Source organism: Heliangelus exortis, chromosome Z (genome assembly GCF_036169615.1).
Source record: "Heliangelus exortis chromosome Z, bHelExo1.hap1, whole genome shotgun sequence".
Lineage (NCBI taxonomy): Eukaryota > Metazoa > Chordata > Aves > Apodiformes > Trochilidae > Heliangelus > Heliangelus exortis.
In genome coordinates this window covers 56,525,176-56,542,557 of record NC_092454.1, presented here as the reverse complement: position 1 = coordinate 56,542,557, position 17,382 = coordinate 56,525,176, and the positions used below count along the sequence as shown (strand labels likewise).

The window sequence follows — 17,382 nt, the reverse complement described above, 5'->3', positions numbered from 1 at the left end:
GCACTCAAAGTGTGCTTGTTTTTATTTTTGTACCTCTAAGTTTGTACTATAAGGGCGTTTTCTCTTAGGGATATCTCCAGTCTTCTTTTACATTTATGCTATCATAACTAGAAGCAGTGAGCTGAAGATTCTTAAAATTTTCATAGTTTTCAACATTTTACAGTCTGAAGCTGTTCACTGAATATTTCAAAGTGTTCTGCAATTGGTTCATTTTCTGAAAAATAGTAAAATATACAAATGAGCTGATATAAAGGAAAAAAGCTTGAGTACCTGAGTCATCTCAATGGAAAAGGAAAAAAAATTCCCCCCACACCAGGAAGTAGAAATGGCAACCATGGATTTTCCATGTTTCAGTTCTCTTCAGTGCTCATTCAATGCTTGATATGTGCTACCTCTCATATGGAAAAGAAAGACTTGTTATGTCCACCAGCAGGCTTTTTACCCCCACAGAAATAGTCCACTTCTGACTTTCCTGACAAAAGCATTAATGCTTTTCCAAGTCTCCCCCCTGTCATCTCACAGACTGTATGTATAGGAAATAATTTAAATTATTCTTATGTGGCTCCTGATGGGCTCCTTTGTTTGTCTTAGCTGGAGTTAAATCCACTTCCCTTCAGCAGAATATTTTTTGAGGCTTTAGATTTACCTCCAGTAAGCACAGCAGCAAACTTTTCTTCCTCTTCTACAAATTGATGTGAGTCTCTTGTGCAATCCTGTCGTAATTTACTGAGGCAGTGAAACATTCTATTTTCTGCTTGAAAGAACAGCTTCTACATGGTTATTTGGGCTGCAGGCCTCAGGCTGTGAGTGGCTCTGACAGAAGCAATGGACCATGTTCAAGAGGCCCACACTCAAGAGCCAGAGGGGATGATGGAATAAGGATCTTGCCCTGTTTTGCAGCCCCATCCTGCATAAAAATCCAAGGACAGTATGAACCATATGCCTGTGGCAGCTTCTCAAGGGGCCTCACTTCTAGCACAACAGGACAATTCACTGACTACAGCACCTCTGAAAGTCCTGAAAGCACCAGATGACAAAAGATGGAAGTCCAGTTTACAGCCTAAATCACTTGAAACTGCTGTTACATAGAAACAGCACCAACCTGGGCAAATGAGCTGGCTTCCATGTATTTTTGGCACCTACTTCTGCTGGTGTTAATGGACATTGTTCTACAGAGAGCATAGTTATGGTTGTATCATGGTGGATTACTTGAATGGTTATTATCAACTCAGAAAACCCTTATGTGCTTCCCAGCCTTTCCTCAGCTGCTGAAACATGAGCTGAATATACAGTCATCTTTTATTCTGGATGACTTATTAGGCAAGGGAAAGAGCCTATCTCTGATAACACTGTATGTCCCCAAACAAAGGAAGACTGTAGTTATTGATATTGTGCAAGAACAGCAGCACAGAAACTCTTGGATCAGCACCTATCAAGACTTATCTTCAAAGGTCCTAAATCAAATTACTGCATTTCATTCTCTTTTTATGAGCTCTTCAAGTCATCAAGATGACACAGACCAGTTATAGAGAGAAGTTACTACAATCCGTCACACTCTTTGGAGTCATTATTGAAAGGAAGGCACTAAGCCAAATCAATAAAATCACATTTTGCTGAGAGTCTTTACATCTTTCAGCATTTGATCCGGAGCAGCTCTTATAATAAATACAGAGAACTGTAGCAAAACCATTTGAATTTGGTTGAGGTCCCCATTCAAAGAGAAAAGCCTTTATATTTGGAAGAAGTAGCTACATGGTAACTAAAAATCTTCCATCAAATCTTCACAAGAGGATGAACAGAGACTTTTCTCCAAGAGACAGAAGGAACCAAGCTATTTCTCCCATAGGTAAAAAGGAAAGTGGCCCACAGAAACTGCTGTTACTGTCTGCAAAATAAAGCTTTGGTTTGCATTTCTTGCTTAATTCAGTAGATTTGGTCAGTCCAGTAGGACTTTCTGAACTAAACAAAAATGCCTAGCACAATTACAAAAGTTTCTCACAGAGTCTACACGAAATATGTGCTTTCATTTTGCTTCCTGAGGTCTGCATAGGTCCTACACTCTTAGTTATCCCAACACTTACTTCATGTGTCTAAAAAAATCTTTGTTGCCAGTGTAGAAAATTCCTACCTGCAGAAGTCTAGCACTGATGACATTAGCAGTAATGACTTGTACTGCTTGGACTTTCCTGGCCTGTGGAGACCAATTCAGATCTAGTGACATAAAATTAATGCTTCTGTAGACTTCTTTCACAATGCTGCTTGATGACAGATTGCATTCCCAAAGAGTTTCACTGTCCTACATTTATGGACCTTGGTATGCAAAACAATTCATGAATGAGCTCCCTGATTGCATTTGGAGATCAGCTACTGTTGCCTATGCAGACACTTGGAAATCAGCTACTGTTGCCTATGCAGACACAGAATTACTTATTTGGAACATTGTCTAAGCTAAAACCCTCAGAATTTGGGCATTAAATTTCATAAAGCTCACAGACCCTTTTATCCCTAAAGCTACAGTAATCTTGTCTCTTGAATAAGTCTGATTTAAGTACTCAGCAGTATTGCTATTCCAGTAAGTTGTGATTTCTTGTTTTCAGTGTTATCTTAGATACAAGTGTATGTTACATATCTTTGGGGATACAGCTGGCAAGAAGTGTGGGTTTCTGTGAGGTCTTTTTTTACTAACTAGTTAAACTGTAAAATGGAGGAAATACTCTTTTAGCACAATAAAACATTTAAGTGGAAAAAGAACATTAACTAAGCAGAATAGATGTCAGAGATTTCCACTAAAGCTAGAGGCGTAAGAAGCTGCTAGCTACATTATTTAGGTATTTAGAAATAGAAGTTGAGGAAAGCATAAAAGGCAAATAAAACAAATAAATCATACCACAATGTAATCTCAAATGAAAATTTCCCTGGCTCTTAAGAGAAAGTAGCTGGGGAGCTGCAGTAATGTTCATAGATGGTAGGAGTAATTTTTAAATAGTCTAAGCAAGTGTGTAGGCAAGAGGAAAGAAAATGGAAAAGTAAAGAAAGAAAAGATCTACATAAAGCATGATTGTGCTGTAAAATGTGATGGCAAGACATCCCATCTTGTGATGGCAAGATCCCACCTTTATTTCTCTAGCACTTTTCAAATGTTAAAAGTAAAACATTCATTTTCTGCCAGCCATGCAAGTACAACTCCTGGTCTTAAGTCATCTGGATTCTTTCTGGCTTTGACCTTGCCATTTACAAAGACAGCATTTGGAACTCAGCTAACTCTTCTGATGATGGCATGCAAGCTAGGAAAGAGTCCATTTCACTGGCAGAGAAGTGTATTACTTCTGCAGATCCAGTAAAAGTAAAAGTACTAAAAATTCTACTTCTACAGCAGCAGAAGCAGAACTCAGAAGCAGATAAAAGTCATTTTCATGTGGTCATTTGATCAGGACCAGGGAATAAAACCAAATGCACCAACAGTACACCAGGTGAAAGACAGCATATATACAGTCAGAAAAAGCTGAGTCTCTTCTTTTCCAAGTAGTTTCTCAGTAATTTTCTGTGCAATGGTTAGACACATTGGACCCCACAGATCACTAAACAAGATTTAATGTTATCTGTGGTGGCTGACAAGCTAAAGGGGTGTTTGGATCTTAGAATGGGAAGTCTAAATTGGATGGGAGAAGGAAGAGGGCAAAGAACTTTTTGTGGCAAATTGATCTAGTCCTTCATTTTCATAGGACTACTTACAAGTTTGCTGGTTACCTTGATCATTGAGTCCTTCATGTGGAAATAAGTGTATGGTGGGACAACAGAGATTGTGATTACCGTTCTACTGCAGAGTTTCTAGTATGGGTGTTACTTTCATGTTACTAATGATTTATATGTACTACTACAATTTTTTAAACATTAATCTCTAAAATTATTAACAAAGCAATGTAGATGACAATACCAGACTGACAGACTGAGGTAGGTACAGCACTGCTGAGTATAAGGTGGGTGCATAGCACAGGTAGGATCTTTGGTAAGGTTAGGCAGCTAGCAGATGTATTTTTCCTACTCTCCTGAATAGACAGGAATCTTATTTAGCTCCATCCTGCAGCTGAAGATTAGACCAGCCCTTCCAGGTGAGCAGGGACTACTCCGAGTTCAATTGCAGATAGAAAAAGAGAGCATTTGTCTGAGCTTTTGTTTAGTTGAATAAAAGCCATCCACCACTTCCAAATGTAGGAAGTGACTTTTTATTCTGTCCCTTTCCTCTACCTTTATGCAAACAAGTAAGAACCATGTGTCCCTAAGTTTACTTTGCCATGTCCTTTTTTCTGAACTATTTTCTGTGAGTCACTCTGTTCAAATGAACTGCTGTTCGTGATCCCACATTTGGCCACATATGAAGTATAATAAATAATCTCTGACAAGTAAGTGTCTCTCAGTTGGTCTTGTGCAGCAATCACAAAAATGTCCACAAGGATTCAAAGACGAGTACAAACTCTCTGTTTATACTATTACTTATTTATTTATTTACTGTGTAGAGTACAGGTGAAGAGAACTTTTTTGAAGACAAAGTTGAGCAGGTAGTATCAGTTATCCTGTAGCTTACTGATGTTGACAGTTTTACAATTCAAAGTAAACAGTCTTACATTTTGTTGCAGGCAGACAATGGAACGTGTGACATTACAGAACCAACTCCAGCAGCTTTTAGAAGTCCAGCGGTCAGAGGGCAAGTCACTGCCAACATCCCCAAGGTGAGGTGACTGGAATTGTGCTGCAGCCTGGATTTGCACAGTTTCATGGTACTTTAGTTTTCAGGAGAAGCTGTGACATCTTTAAATAGTAGACATGTACTGTAAAGTAAAAGTGTTTTTTACCTGAAAAAAATAATAGTATAAAATCAATAGTCCCAGTTCCCCAACAGAGTGAAAATCAGATTTAAAGTAGAATACAATATATTTCATATTAGATGATCCTTGAAACCCCTAGGAAGGCTGTAATGTTCAATGTATAGTGGTGGTCCACTATACATTACTGCCAGCAGTAATTCATGATGCCAGTTAACAGCAAAACCTGTTTTCATAATAATAAGATTCCTTATGCTCATTAAATCTTTTTCCTGCAGTAGCTTGTATAAAAAAATCAAAACTCCAGAAATTTTATGTATTGTTTACATACCCTGTCAGAATTTCCAGAACTAGATACAAACCAAGTAGCATTAAAGAGGATGGAAGTAAAGGTAAAGGGTTGGATCTGGAGTCAACTAATACCTCTCTCTGACTTCTGTGATAGGCTTCCAGCATGATGCACAGAAGTCAAGCACACACACAGCTCCTTCCTGATAGCAATCTGGAGAAGACTTTGAAAGAAATTACCTTGCGTGCAAACGAGGCTTGGTTTATAATTACCCTATAACTTAGTTTCCTCCCTGGAAGACGTATACAGCTTCTCCTGGTTTCAGAGGGAGCTACATAGAATATGAAGCCAGCATAAGAGCTTCTGCAGGTGTTGGTGGTCAGAGCTTTCGTTCATTAAGTATGAACTCATAGGATCAGTGACTGCTTTTTTTACTTCCTCGCAGAATCTCAAGTATATTTCTGGACAAGTGTTCTATGTCCCTGAATTTCATGTCAGTGTTTCAGACAAGTGCAAATAGTTACAGAAGCAGATAATAAAGTCATTAGAATTGTAGAGACATTTGTGTAAATGAAGTTCAATTAGGAAAGGGCTGTAAACTGCAAACTCCTCCTGCAGTAAAAAAAACACACTGGAAGGAATTCTTTTGTAATTATTTTTTTAGAATCCTGGTTTTTGTCTTCCCCATCTGTCAGCTCAGGACAACAGGGACAATGGGACCAAACTCTCTTCCAGCTTATTTGGTTTCTTTGAGTTTTGCTGACCGGTCTTTCCAAGTGATCTCACATGTGAGCACTGGTGAGCACCAGTACTGTTTTATTTTCTGGATTAGATAGGATCAGGTGAGAGCAGCTCTGTCATCGTTTATTGTCCTGCAAAATTTCAAAATCATTTTAGTTTTGTTTGGAAATGATACAATATTATTTAAAATTTTATTTCATATTTGTCCACTAGTTTTCCTTCCACCTAGAACTCGCTTGTGTATATTATTATCATCCAATAAGCCAGTAGTAGATCTAAGAGGACCTATCCTTTGTACTAGAAATGTCTATTGTAGATGCATGCATATTCTTCAGTGTGCCTTTCATTTTGCCACAGGAGAAAACCCACAAAATTAATTGAAGATGAGGTGGCTAGTATAGTCATATGAATTTTGTACACTGGGGAGACTCATTAAAGTCTCTTGCTAAAAAAGAAAGGAAATTTGTGAATTCACTGCTTTTAACTAACCTTCATTTTGTGACTGTGTTTGTTGGAAGAAAAGTGATTTACAATAAGAATGTGAAGTATTATGATCTCTGGCATATGTCACAAGGAAAGAAATGGTCTCTATGAGTTGTATTCCTTGGAAATCAGACTTACCTGAGATTGCTGTTTCCTTTCTATATACTATTTGGAGCTCCAAATTTAATTCATTATTCTAACAGTACTGAAATAAATTCATGTCATCTTCCTCATGCTTTTCAGTATTTCATATCTGAAAAGATTTTGAGTGCAATGGTCCTGACTTTTTGTGAGGTGTTATATGACTATTATTAACACCAGATGAGTTACGATTTATCAGATTTATTAATTTGCAGAGAGCTGGTACTTTCACAGTGTTTAGAAAAAGATACTGTCATATTACAACTGACTTGGATAGTAGGCATTGGCTTTGCCTGTTTGGCTTTTTTCACCTTTTAATATCTGTCAATTCCCACTAATGGGAAATAGTGGTTTCTCTAAAGTTTTCCAAAGTCGTCCTTTGTATCGAAATAACCATTCTAAATTTTGGTTCTAAGGAGTTTTCTTTGTAAGAGAAAGAGAAGCGACTCAAATCTCAATTAGGAGAGTAAGCAGGGTTACATCTTTCACTGTGTAATCTTCACTGTCACATCACAGTAATGAATTCCATGTGAGTAGTGATGAAAAGGATAAGTAACAATATGTTGGGACAGACACATACACTGGAAATGGCAGTTTCACATTTTATATGTGCATTAATTTGCTTGTCATGTTTCCTTGTCTTTTTGTTTTTAAGCTCACCATCATCTCCTTCCTCTGGCAAATCCCAGTGGAAACCATCTGAAGCAGATGAATTGTCTCCACCAAAAAGTAAATTGAATACCCAAGATGGGATTCAAATTCTTGGCAACTTGGGAACTTCTAGTCGCACTCGAGCCAAGATAAAAGATGAGGACTCGGATAAAATCTTGCGCCAGTTATTGGGGAAGGAAATCTCTGAAAATGTCTGTATGCAGGAAAAGCTGACTTTGGAATTTCAGGATGCTCATGCATCCTCCAAGAACGTGAAGAAGATTTTGCCAGAGAAAAGGGAGCTGAAATTAGCCAGATTGAGGCAACTGATGCAAAGGTCACTCAGTGAGTCTGACACAGACTCAGCTATTTGTGAGGACCACAAGAATACCTCTGTGAAAAGAACTGAAAAACCAAGGCCTCAGCCCATAGTGGAGAGCGTTGAGAGCACAGAGAGTTTGCACCTGATGATTAAAAAACACACTTCTGCAGCAGGACGCCGCTTCCCTTTTGGTATGAGGGTCTCCAAGTCTGTGGATGGCAACAGTCCTTCCCCTACTTCAGAGAGCAGTGATCCAGATAATGAAGCCCCATATCAGTCTGCTACTGTGCCTCAGAGCCAGTTTTGTGGAGACAGCTCTGTGTCCAACATGGACAGTGCCACCGCTCAAAAGGTTGCCACCAGCCCTAAGAGTGCTCTCAAGTCTCCATCTTCAAAGCGCAGAACCTCCCAAAATTTGAAACTCCGAGTAACTTTCGAGGAACCTGTGGTGCAGGTGGAGCTGGCAGAGTCAGAACTAAATGAGGAAAAAGATAAAGACCGGGGCAAAGGATTCATGCGGGCTCCACCAGGCCCTGGGGAGCCGACAGGGGACCAGCTGAAAAGGCCTTTTGGAACCTTTCGGTCCATAATGGAGACACTGAGTGGTAACCAAAATAACAACAACAATTGTCAAACAGCAAACCTGATCAAAACCTCATCATCGACACTGCCTTTTACCTCATTAGGCAGGAAGACAGCAGACAGCAAGGGAAATCAAGCAGCTCCCACAAAAGGAAGAAGCAAACCAGTGAGTGAACTGAAAGGAGGAAAGGCTTTTCTTCTCTCTTGTCACTTTAACTAATGAATAAGTTTGACACCTTCTTCTTCCTTTTTATAGCAAAAGGATGCACGTAAATACTTTACTGTATTTGACCAGCAGAAAGCCTATCCATTGTTTTAATATTGGAAGATTTTTTTCCAGGGAGTGGCAAGTATTAGTTGTGTATGGAGTACATCCTCTTAGTGTACACAGTTCACATGTTCTATGTTGAAAGCTTTCTATAGAGATGTAATTCAGCTGGAAATGATGTCTGATGTTGCTCAGATTCACAAGTCATGCAATTATGTCATCCATGGGATTTCATGGAGTAAATGAATGAAGGAGTACCCTGTCCTGTCCTGTCCTATAGCCAAGATTGATAAGGCCAAAAGGACAGAACTAAGTGGTAGAATATAAAGAGGAAAATTGCAGAAATGATCTTTCCTGCTTCTGTGGGACATTCCCTAGGTGTTGAAGCTGTCAGTACCCAGCCTCCTTTGCCCACCCTTGCCACTCCTTTGCCCACACAGTCTTCTTGTGGCAGAGCATATATTTAGTCTGTAGCAAAATGTATTGGACCAAGATCATCCCTTCTCTGTAGTCAACAGAGTGTCTTTTCTGGTATCCCAGCAGAAAGAGGGGTATCTCCAGCTAGGAGACTGTCTCTCTTGAAAGAAAACAGAAAATTATTTGAAAAAATGTGTCTTCCAAGAGAAAGGAAACAATATTGAAAGAAAGAGACAGATGTAAGAAATATTGTGAGCACAGTATGTTTGTGGAGCAGAAAGAAGAAATGCAAGCATCTGGAGATACAATAAGGAGTTAGAGGGAATGGTAGATGACTTAATCCTCTGTGAAAGACAAGGTGGGAGGAAAGGGGTAAATGGAAAGACATAAGGTGAAGGAATCATTTCAAGATGAAAAAAGATCATAAATCTTGGCATAAATCAGGCCAAGAGGAGGAGGAATAGTGAATTATATACTGTAAAAATTATGAAAAGGTAATGAGAGAAAAACATAGGAAAATCTTAGGCATAAGGAGGAAAACTGAGTATGGAAAAGAAACAGTGGAAAGAGAAAACTGGGAAACAGTGAGTAGTCCGTATTAATGCATACTGCTTGAACATTAGTGCTACAGCAGAATTTGAAATTAACTGAAAAAATCAAAGGAGAACTAATAGGCTAAACTTAAGTCGGACTGCAATCATTAAAGTTCACTCAGAATCACAGTGTGAACTACTGATTTAAGCCTTTAAATATATGCACACCTAGTCAGACAACCAATTTAATATATTTTTATAACACAATGGCAATTTTTTCTCAAAACAGTGATTAAGATTTTATAGTGACAGAGTTAAAAACAGTCTGTGATCAAAGATGTTCTGATAGGTGGCAACATCATGAGGAGTTTTCATAGATACCTAAGAAATTTGAGGAACTGGATGAGATAATTCTAACAGTATTGATAATTGCACCATGAAACACGTCTGTGGAAAGCCTGTTTGCATGCCATTGTTGCTAGCATCAAAACTGCAGAAAGAACACATTTTTATACCAACCCACACACATCTCAAAGAGATAATAGATTCAGCCTCATATATTAACTGAAAAAGAAATCTGTTAAATTATTATTTGTCTTTTTGACTGCATGCTTTACATAGACTTCTGTGTTATGCATGTGGTGAGCTCAGTGCATGTTTTAACTGATATGATATTGTACCTCCATAGGGTCCTTACTTCAGCTACACCAGTCTCTCTTCTAGCACGCTGAATGAAGAACTTCTGTGTAACTATGCTTGGTATGTGGTTATGCATGGTGATATTTAGCATCTCTGTTGCTTTGTTTTCTCAAATTGCATGTGTTTGCTAACATTATTCATAACTGAAGTACAGGCATTGATTGATGCACTAGAAGGGAAATAAATGAACAGATGAACATCTAAATTCCTCGAAAAGCAGAAATTTATGGTGGATTTCTGCTGATGTCACCACTGAACTGGCTACACAATTTCAATTTCAAGCCAGTATAGAAAATATTCATACTCATAAATCTACCGGGGAGTATAGCACACTTTGGCTCAGCAGCCTCTGTTGAATGAAAGTCAAGTACCAGATGAGAATGGAAATTAAATTTCCTCTCATGAGGAAAGCAAAAATTCCACAGTTCATCTCTAAATGGAGAGTACAGAGAACATGAAGAAGAATGCTGTTCAGTTCATTGCTCTCCTATTTTCATGTTTTTTATACTCTCCCTCAGACTTTGAAGTTAAATCTGTTTTTCAGAAGTCTGATAACTTTAACTGTGTTCAAACCCCTTAGTTTAGACATGTTCCATCAGGACTATTAGACAGATAGAGACCAGTCCCTCAAAGTCCCTAGAGAGATGTTAGTAAAAACAACATCTGGCAAAATTTATTTATTTATAAGCAAATGCTTTATAAAAATCACCTGTCATTTTTATTCAACTCAAGACAACCAGATTCTTGTGATGATGTTTATTTTCTGTTAAACTGGGATGTGAATGCTTTCATTAGGCCTATTCACACCAGCATTATACATTTGAATACACTTTTGGAAAAACTATAAATTAGCCATTCTGCAATTCAGGACCCTAGGTTACTTTCAAGTTACTCTTTTCTAAGTATCTATTAATATTTTATTTTTTTTTGCTCACTTGTTTTCTAGTGCCAGGACCTTCCCACACCTAAAAACTCAAATTTCCGTAATGAAAACGGGAGTGTTTTTCTGAAGTCATTGGCACTATGTATGTGAAACCAGAAACAGAACTGTAAGGTTTCCAAGAGTTTTCATATTCTCCTGAAAACAAAGAGGGAAATTCCAGTACAGAAAACTGCCTGCACAGCAGCAGTTTGGGGGAGCATCAGTGGGCAGCCTCCAGTCAAAACACCCAGCTGCCCATCCGGGCCATAGAGTAATATGAAATTATTAATCTCATCCTTATGTGAAAGCCATGTCCCAGATGGAGCTAATTTTTGTAATTCACTATTGCCTTGTGCAAATGCTCTTCTGTGAGAAACCCTTGCAAGCATGGCATTTCTTTGGTGTTTTAAACCTTTGTAGATGGTTAAATTGGGGGATATATTTCCAGACATTGTCCCAAACCCTGACCCTTATATAGATGACTTCATTAGCATCTTCTGAAATCTGAAGCCACTACACAAAATCTACCGTGTGTAGACTCTACCTTCTACATTCCTGTCCCCCAGTTCCAACCTTTTGTTCTTAAGCTTCTGTTCATTTTTATTGATTTATTTTTCCATTCAATTAGCCAAGTATATCAAGGTTTTGAAGTTTACTTCTTCAAAATGGTCACAGCTTGGTGGTAGAGGATTGTATTAAATTTTCTATGTCCTTGTAAAATTTGATACACACCATTTTTCTTAAGCCTCTAGAGTAAATTTCAGATGTGCAGGATGGGCTGGGATGTTTTTTTCCCCTTCTGGAATAGTTGGCTAGTTTCTTGCATGTTTTGACTCCAAGCAAATGCTTGCAGTTTTTTCCATCATACACATATGCCAATAAACTGTTCTTTCCCACGCTTAAATTCAGCTGAGATCTGCAATACATTAAAATAAGCACTAACTCACCATATCAATATGTAGCCCTGTATTAGATGCAGATATCAAGAGTAAAAATTACTTCATGTATCTGGAGCAATCAGCAGAATCTACCATTGGCTTTCTGTCAGATAGTAAAAGGGCATGCTTCTAAAATAGTAAGTAGATCTAACCTAAATATCCCACTGCCAGACCTAGTGCTGGATAAATTACAATTTCAAAAATATACTCTAGAAAAAGGATGCTATGATGTAAGGCTAATAAAATAGTTACGATTCAAACTAGTACAGTATAAAATCAATATGAAAGTAATTTAGGCCCTGTCCCAGTTGTTCTGCTGTGAAGGATTATGATCATGCATGTTGCATGAGGGAATGCTGAGTGTTTTTTTGGTGACACAGGCACCAAAAATATTAATGTTTTCATTAGTAATTAGTAATATTGGTAATATGGTTCCTTCAGGTCAGCAGGTACCTGTTTAAAAGGCATGTCTGTTCAGCATTATCACCTCAGTACATCTACATGAACTAAAAAAGATATTCTTCAAAGTCACAGTGCAATTATAGAGCTTCAAAACAGGATCTTTGGAGTTCCTGGTGAGCTGCTGCGCAGGGGACTGACCCACAGGGCCTTTCAGCACTTCAAGTCTAAGCCAATTGAAGCAAATTATCCTCGCCTTTTATTCCTCTCCGTTTATTCATCTTCGACAATTATTAATGGGGAATAAGTGATTCCCTTACAAGTAGAGTCAGAAACAAACAAGGGATTTCTAATGTTTATTGTAGCCAATACTTTTATCACTAGGGTACTTTTCCTTAAGGGACATGGAATCGTTGGACATCCTGTCCAGTATTACCAGCACACTGGGACAGTGTACTGATCAATGCCTAGGCTTAAAAATCAACTCATCATGCCATTGGTTTCCAGTTTTGATTTCAGAATGGAGCTACAAGAAAATCAGTAAGAATGCATAATATTAAGAAGTACTTTATGTAGTACATGTCTAGAGAAGAGGGCCCAGAGAGAAAGATTAATTCAGAGTTCAGTACTTAGCAAACGAAATAAAATGACGTATATACAAATGAATGAAGTAAATACAAATTGCTTCTTATAGGAAGTGTTATCATAAGTAATTTTCTTTTTCTCTTCAGGCATGATGACATCAGTAGAAAGAGCTGGAAATCTGACAGTCAGAAGAGTACTGAAGAACCAGAGCTGCAGGAATTCTTCCTCTAAGCTAAATCTCATGATGTTTCACTTTGTTAGAAATACCTGAAATATACCCCTTTGAAGCACTAAAAGGAGACATACCTGTCACCAGCAAAAGAGCAGCTGTTAGAATGCCTTAATTTGTAGCAGTTAGACCATATAATAAACTTTTTTTATGATACATGTGTATATGTAACTTGTTTGTAAGCTGTGCTGTGGAATGGCATGAGTGGGCAAAAGTAGCAATTTGAAAATTATTGTGACACAGGCAACCTCCAAAATATTTGTTGGGCCACAGAACACATTTTGTACTTGTGTCTTGCATGGGTATATTGTCATATATTTTTATTTCCCTTTGTCAATGGCATATACTGCCAAAATGTCAGCCAGGACTCTGCCTGCTGAGCTCCTCAGTGAGAATAAGGCAAAAGCATTGATCTTTTTGGATATGTTTTGTCTGTTGTTATTTCTATTTTTTGTAAAGAAGGAAATAAAGACAGTGTTAATAGGACACAATGAGTGGAAATGTTCTCATACTTCACTGTTTCAGCCTTTGAGCTTTAAGTGTTTCATTGGTCTTTTTGGTGTTAATTTGATAGTGAGACAATGTCCAGTACCAGGATTTTGGGTCAGTCAAGAATTGCTCTAATGTTTAGTTATCCCTTTTCAGCTTAGAAATGTGTAGAAATAAAAATAAAGCATGAATGCATTTTTAAATTACAGTTTAATGGTACTTGCTAAACACTGCTCATCTTGTTCACATGAACAAGTGATATCTGGTCCATATTCTATCGAAGTTGTCATGTCCTTTTATTGACTGCTCTTTGAATCTTTCAGACAAAATGCAATGTTTTATCAAATTCACTTGGTTTCTTGTAAACTATGGGTACGTTCTACAAGTGTGTCATACAGACAAATCTAGCTACTAGGCAATCTTTACTTGACATAATTTTTTTATCAAATATGTATGTAGTTGGCTAATTTTTAATATATTGATCTATTTCTATTTAAAGACCACTGCAGTTTGATGAGAAAGATTCAAATACACGGGATTTTTTGTAAATTAACTTTTCTAACAGAACATGAAGAAGTCATGGGATGTTTGCCAAAGAAATTTTTTATCATAATCATAGAATCGTACGGTGATTTGAGTTGGAAGGAACCTTTAAAGATCATCTAGTTCCAGGCTCCCTACAGTGGGCAGGGACATAAAAAATGATGAGCTTATGCAAATTGAATTCCTGCAGTTGCAGAAATAGTAAGTAAATGATGCACTCTGATGTCAATCAAGAAAAGCTTGATTAAATACAATGGAGTTGCTTCCTATGCAGTTTCTCATGACTGTTTTTTGCTGTGTTCATCTTGACCATTGGGCTTCCTTTCTGGTCAGTGAGAAAAGAGCCTTCCTGAATGTGATTCATCCTGCCTACTGTGGATATTTTATTTACAGGAGTACCAGTCCCTTCCTACTTAACTACAAGGGAAGCTGAGGTAGTGGAGTTCTTGAAAGACTTAGTATTTGGATGCCTGTAATTAAGTGAGCTAAATGTCTTTCTCTGGGTCATTTTTCAGAGTAATATCATGTTGACCATAAAGCTGCCATGAACCAAGATGACTGAATGCCTCAGGCACCCTGTTTATAGGGTTTGGATAAGCACAAAGTACTACTGGATAAAATGGAGCTAATTGAAAGGTCAGTTAAAATATCCACAAATAGAAATAATAAAAGCATGAACTTCCAGAAATTAAATTCTGAGTTTCTTTCCACAGTTCTTATCTGTTACTTGGCCACACTTGGATTTTGGAGCTAAAGTAATAAACCTAGCACTCTAGCTGACCTATACTATGTTTTTTAAAGAAACAACCAAACTTCCAAAAATATCTGTCAGCCAGGAACAGCAATACCTCTAGCTGGGCCTCCTGTCATCTGTGTGCTTATGAAAAATCCAAATGCAAAGTGAGAAGAGACACATGTGCTGCAATTGCCAGTGTGCTGAAAGAGAGCATAAGGAGAGATCCTGTGTTTGCTAGATGGGCCTAAAACACACTGACAACTTTTATTTGTGAGAGCATGAAGAGTGCTGTCTGTGGCCATGGCAGAAGCACCAATCCTGCTGAGTGATCTTGACTGACTGGAGATCTGTAAACTCTGGCATAGCTGTCCAGTATCTAGCTGAAGCAGGGTATAAAACTGAACTTCTGTGAATAGACTTGAAACAGACCAACATGTAAGTATTGTCAAATCCCCTGGATGAAATTGCCTGTTTTGAAGGCTTGGGTTCTAAAACTCGCCTGTTCTCTGCTGGTTAGCAATTTCTACAGTGTGTATCCACATACAGCACATGATGAATAAAATGATGAAAGCATATAGGGCAATAGAGATTACTAGATGAGATAGGACTGGGGTCCCAGAAGATGTTCAGGGTCTGTGGTTAAAGATACCTGCTAGGTAATTGATGTTTTGTCAAAGATTCTCATCCCAGTTATCTGGAGAATTGAATGCAGCTGGGGAGGGCTGGGTGTTTCTGTGAGAGCTACAAGTGCTGTGTGGCTTCCCACAATTTCTGACTGCTGTAGGGCAGAAAGTTTCAGGGCTAGCTAGTGTGAAAGAGAGGCCAACTTCATATAAGCATGAAAAGTAGTGTTTGAAGGGTTTAATCTCTGGAGAAAGTGAACTCATGTTGTATAAACTGCTGGTTTTATTGTTCTTAATTTGTAATTTCTTTCCTACCTAGGGCCCCAAAGCCTGCACATGGTGCACTCTGATGTCATGCCTATTAGAGAAATGCTGAGTCTGTGATCTTCAGCTGCCTGAAGTGTGTGCTCTGCATATTTCTGTCCTTAGTAGCTTTAAGTCCAGGTGCCATAACTCCTTCTGTTTTGTTTATAGTCCTCCAGACAGATTCTTCCTGGCATGAGTCTAAGTCAGACTGCTGTCAGCAAAGCATAAGCATTTCCCAGAGACAGAAGAGCTGATCTGGGATTTTCCAGCAATCATCCTCGGAAAGTAACATTCAGCCAAAGCCTTTAACAGGAGAACAAACTCCTTTTGATTGCAACCCTTGGCAGAAAAGGTCCTCCCATGTCCATTCATAAATTTCTCATCAAAAGACAGTTCTGGATTCATATGCTTATGAGATAGTGTGTGTCCTAGTACAACTGTACCTGTGGATACCAGAGATATAAAAAATAACTTTTCATGTTGTCTCATCCTGAAAGATGTCAGAGTAACACCTTTATGTGTCCTATAGTTATGTACCAAAGGTGATAAATAGGGTGTTGGAGAGCAGTAGTGAATTCCCAGTTGTCTGTAATCTCTGCTTTCCACTTTTGAGGAACGAAAATCATTTGCTAGGAGCCTTATTTTTTCATGGTTGGCTGATTCATTTGTTTGTATCTGAGATAGGCAGCACATGAAAACATTCAGTATCAAAACTGCAAGCACTTCATCAGCAGGATGTTGGGCTCTGCTTTCTCGTGCATTAGCGGAGCAGCAGTTTAGTAATATTTCATTTATTTGCCTTTCAGTCTCCAGATTAGAGGGCAAGTACATCAGTTGACTAGGTAGTCAGCATAGCTGGTGTATGAAGGAGATGACAGTGACAAGTTGGACAAATAGTTTAGATTTAGTAGTCATTTCAGAGTAACTGTCATTCAGAAACCTTTGCATAACATCTCTCTGACGTAAGATCAATGGCATAACAAAACACATTGACAGCATAACAATTTAAAAAAATACTCCATCATCCATTTATTTGTAACAGAATGGTAACTGTCTCAGAAACATGTTCTCTGAGAGCTTATTTGTTGCCTGTTTAATGACCTACCATTACGTAAGTGTCAGAATATGGCCATACAACAGTCAGAAGTAAAGTAAAATTGTCAGTACATCATATGCCAGGTATGAATTAATGGATTAGTGAAAAGATCTCATGATGAGACAACTTTTGTCTGCATGTAGATTAAGATTCAGGTCCTAGAACATTTAAGTATTGCCTAGACCTTTAAAAACGTACTCAATGAAATTTCAACAGAAAATTCTGTGTAAAATAAAGTGCCTGTACCACGTATAGCCCATTATATATTAGCTTCTGTATAACCCATATCACATGTATTCATAAATACATTTTGTGGTTGCAAAGTATACAATTGTGCATTAGAATTACATATAGCACATGGCCTGTAACCAAGATTTCTGTAAAATACATAACTATGCATAGTATAAATTGCTCAAGTGGATAACCAGCAGTTCATCTTCTGCCTCTGCTATCACTGCTGTATCACCTTTTTGCATACACCGAATAGCTGCCTACTAAAGGGAGGGAATCCTTGCCCTTAAATGTGCTCTCCTAAGACCCCTCCTCGAGTACTATGTCCAGTTCTGGATT

General features: G+C 38.1%; 1 protein-coding gene across 10 annotated transcripts in view; it reads left to right on the top strand.

Annotated features, from left to right (window-relative positions):
* SNCAIP (synuclein alpha interacting protein) overlaps window positions 1–13,510 on the top strand; it is an 87,824-nt gene extending 74,314 nt beyond the window's left edge. For 5 of the 10 annotated variants that reach the window (XM_071730453.1, XM_071730452.1, XM_071730455.1 and 2 more), the window contains 4 exons: window positions 4,635–4,727; window positions 7,130–8,195; window positions 9,936–10,006; window positions 12,937–13,510. In XM_071730453.1, coding sequence (XP_071586554.1) covers window positions 4,635–4,727; window positions 7,130–8,195; window positions 9,936–10,006; window positions 12,937–13,021 — 1,315 coding nt within the window. In that variant the 3' untranslated portion in view covers window positions 13,022–13,510. Of the gene's footprint in view, window positions 1–4,634; window positions 4,728–7,129; window positions 8,196–9,935; window positions 10,007–10,892; window positions 10,996–12,936 lie in introns of all 10 variants that reach the window. The other 5 variants (XM_071730460.1, XM_071730459.1, XM_071730462.1 and 2 more) reach the window with 3 other exon arrangements.
* Window positions 13,511–17,382: the final 3,872 nt, after the last annotated feature.